The following is a 2,849-nucleotide window of genomic DNA, read 5'->3' as shown; positions in this document are numbered from 1 at the left end:
TTGTGAAAGGCGCTGCGCCCTGCGGGCGTCCCTGGGAGCAGCGGAGTCCGGGCCGGAGCCTTTTCCTATTTCTTTCTGTCCCTCCGAGACCTCTTCCCTATTTCTTTCTCTGCTCCTGAGACCTCTTCCCTACTTCTTTTTGTGTCTCTGAGACCTCTTCCATATTTCTTTCTGTCTCTCTGAGACCTCTTCCCTACTTCTTCCTCTCCCTTTCTCCTTCCCATTTCTTGTTCCATTAAATCCATGTTGAGTCAAATCCGTAGATTGTGCTTCCATGGTCTCATTTGCACCTTCACTGTGGCAGAGGCGTGTCTCCCTCATGGGATCCTAACCCATGGGCAGGCTCCCTTCCCATCCCAATCATTCCAGGATTCTCTCAGGGACTCATTTCCATTTGCATAAGTCACTTTGATGAATATTTGATTTTCCCACAAGTCACATGTGATGAAAACAGAAACAAATCCCAAACATTAATAAACCAACAATAGAAGCAATGATGTGGCAATTCCAAGTTTCATCGGTTCCTGCACATCTCCAGCTCAGCTGCTGGCAGGTTCCCATAAAAGAAAAGTGGAAATTCAGGCCAATTCAGATTATTAAACCGAAGGGAAAGCTCTGTGTAGCTGTCACAAAGGTGACAGGAACAAAGAGAATAGTGATTCTCACACTTGGCAAAATCCCCAGGCCTGTGAATTTGGGAGTTATTCAGGAATTTAGCTACTTGAACTGGGCTTCTTGTAGGACTTTTAGCAGCCTTGTGTTCCTCACCGTGGGGTGAATGAACCTTGTCAGTCTTGCTGGTGACATTTGATCCCTTTCCTCCAGTGATTTGAAGAAACTTTTCAAGGAAGGACAACAAAATATTTTCTTTACACTGGCCACCCACAACAGCCATTTTCCATATCAGTTCTCCCATAAATTCTTCAGAGGAAGCTGCATCCAAGTTTCCAAGGGTTCCTCCAGAAAGAAAATGCCACAACGTCCTCAGAGGAGGGAACCATGCTATTGTCAAAGGCACCTGGGGTCACAAAACAATGGCTTAGACTCTTCTCCTGGTTTGCCTTCAAACCAGTACAAAACTCAATGCACTCATCCCTTGTTTTCCTCCCAAAACAGAATTTCCCATCCCAAAACCATCGCCAGATGGAGGAGGAGGCTGCGAGGAAGAGGAAGATGCCCCGGGACCACCAGGTAGGTGAGGACAAAGTCAGTGCCCCTTTCCCCCTCTCTCCTGCTCCATCTCCCAGCCCAGCACAACCCAAGGCTGTAGGACAACCCCATTGCCAACGCCGTCCTGCTGGGGAGACACTGGGGGAATCTCCTTCCCCTTCCCTCTGGCACGGAGGCAAATCCCATCCTCTCCTTGCCCTGCCTTCCCCAGACAAGGAGCTGAGGACGGAGACCAGGGAGGACAAATCCCCACAGCAGAACCTTGTGGAAGAGGCTATTTTGAGCAAGCCCAGTCCAGGATACTCTGAGGACGAAAGACCCACGCTGGGCCAGGAAGGAGGAAAGTGGTTCGGTCAGAGCTCAAAACTTGTGGTCCACGAGAAGATTCATGATGGGGAGAAGCCCTACAAGTGCTTGGAGTGTGGGAAGAGCTTCAGGCAGAGCAGCACCCTGATCAGCCACCAGATGATCCACACTGGGGAATGGGCCTACGAGTGTGGGGAGTGTGGGAAGGGCTTCAGCCGGAGGTCTCACCTCATGAACCACCAACGCATCCACACTGGGGAGAGGCCCTACGAGTGTCCTGAGTGCCAGAAGAGGTTTCACACCAGCTCCAATCTCCTCAGCCATCAGCGCATCCACACTGGAGAGAGGCCCTATGACTGCCCCACATGTGGGAAGAGGTTTCACGCCAGCTCCCATCTCCTTTTGCATGAACGGATTCACACGGATGAGAGGCCCTTTCTCTGTCCCGACTGTGGGAAGGGCTTCAAGCAAAACTCCCACCTCGTCACCCACCGGCGCATCCACACTGGGGAGAGACCCTACGAGTGTCCACAGTGTGGGAAGAGCTTCTCAGACAGCTCTAACTTCACCAGACACCAACGGAGGCACCGGTAAGGGGAGCCCTGTGAGAGGTGTAGCTGCAATGTAAGGGATTTGTGCCCAGTGTAATCATGTTGCTTTTCCCAGTAAATTGTTGTTTTCCCAGCCTGGGATCTTTGCCTTTTGTGCTTTCCATGGGAGGCGGGAGGGCAGCGAGCGGCAGCACGGTTTTAGCGAGAAGAGGAAATTGGGGAATCCCATTCCTAAACCCCGCCCCATGGAAACAGAGCATCCCAGCTGGTCCCAGCCCTGGTGGCCATGGCAGCAGCCTTGGGAGCGGGTCCCTGGCTGGGGCTGTGGGAACCTCTTCCCTCTGGTGCCCAGGGACAGCACTGGAGGGAACTGCTGCAGCTGAGTTGGGGCAGGCTCAGGTTGGATCTCAGGAAAAGATTTTTTCCCCAGAGGCTACTGGGGCCCTGCCCAGGCTCCCCAGGGAAGGCTCCCAGCTCCAGGGCTCTCTGAGCTCCAGCAGCGTTTGGACAGCGCTGCCAGGCCCAGGCTGGCATTGCTGGGGTGTCCTGTGCAGGGCCAGCACTTGGACTCCAGGATCCTGATGAGTCCCTCCCAGCTCAGCCAATTCTGTGGATCTGGGATCCCATGAGCCTGGGGATGGGACTGCCAATGGTTGCCATGGCAACGGGCTCTACCCTCCTTTCACACAAGCACCCCCCAGTCCATCAGGAGAGAGGAGCCTCCCTCCTGCACCATGGGCCTCCCCAGAAAACACAGTAGAACTTCTGTGCTTCCATGTCACACACGGCAGCTGCTCAAAGAGAAATCTGCCATGGTGACCA

At 53.5% G+C, this 2,849-nt stretch overlaps 1 protein-coding gene across 1 annotated transcript; it reads left to right on the top strand.

Annotated features, from left to right (window-relative positions):
- The first annotated feature begins 1,143 nt into the window (after nucleotides 1-1,143).
- On the top strand, nucleotides 1,144-2,070 carry LOC121351848 (zinc finger protein 239-like). The gene is made up of 2 exons (XM_041464239.1): nucleotides 1,144-1,195; nucleotides 1,382-2,070. The coding sequence occupies exons 1-2, from the start codon at nucleotides 1,144-1,146 to the stop codon at nucleotides 2,068-2,070; spliced, it is 741 nt and encodes a 246-aa protein (XP_041320173.1).
- Nucleotides 2,071-2,849: the final 779 nt, after the last annotated feature.

The sequence above is a fragment of the Pyrgilauda ruficollis genome, unplaced genomic scaffold (genome assembly GCF_017590135.1).
Source record: "Pyrgilauda ruficollis isolate IOZ18807 unplaced genomic scaffold, ASM1759013v1 scaffold1755, whole genome shotgun sequence".
Classification (NCBI taxonomy): Eukaryota; Metazoa; Chordata; class Aves; order Passeriformes; family Passeridae; genus Pyrgilauda; species Pyrgilauda ruficollis.
Note: the sequence above shows the minus strand (reverse complement) of the source record. Positions and strands in the feature narration are given on the sequence as shown.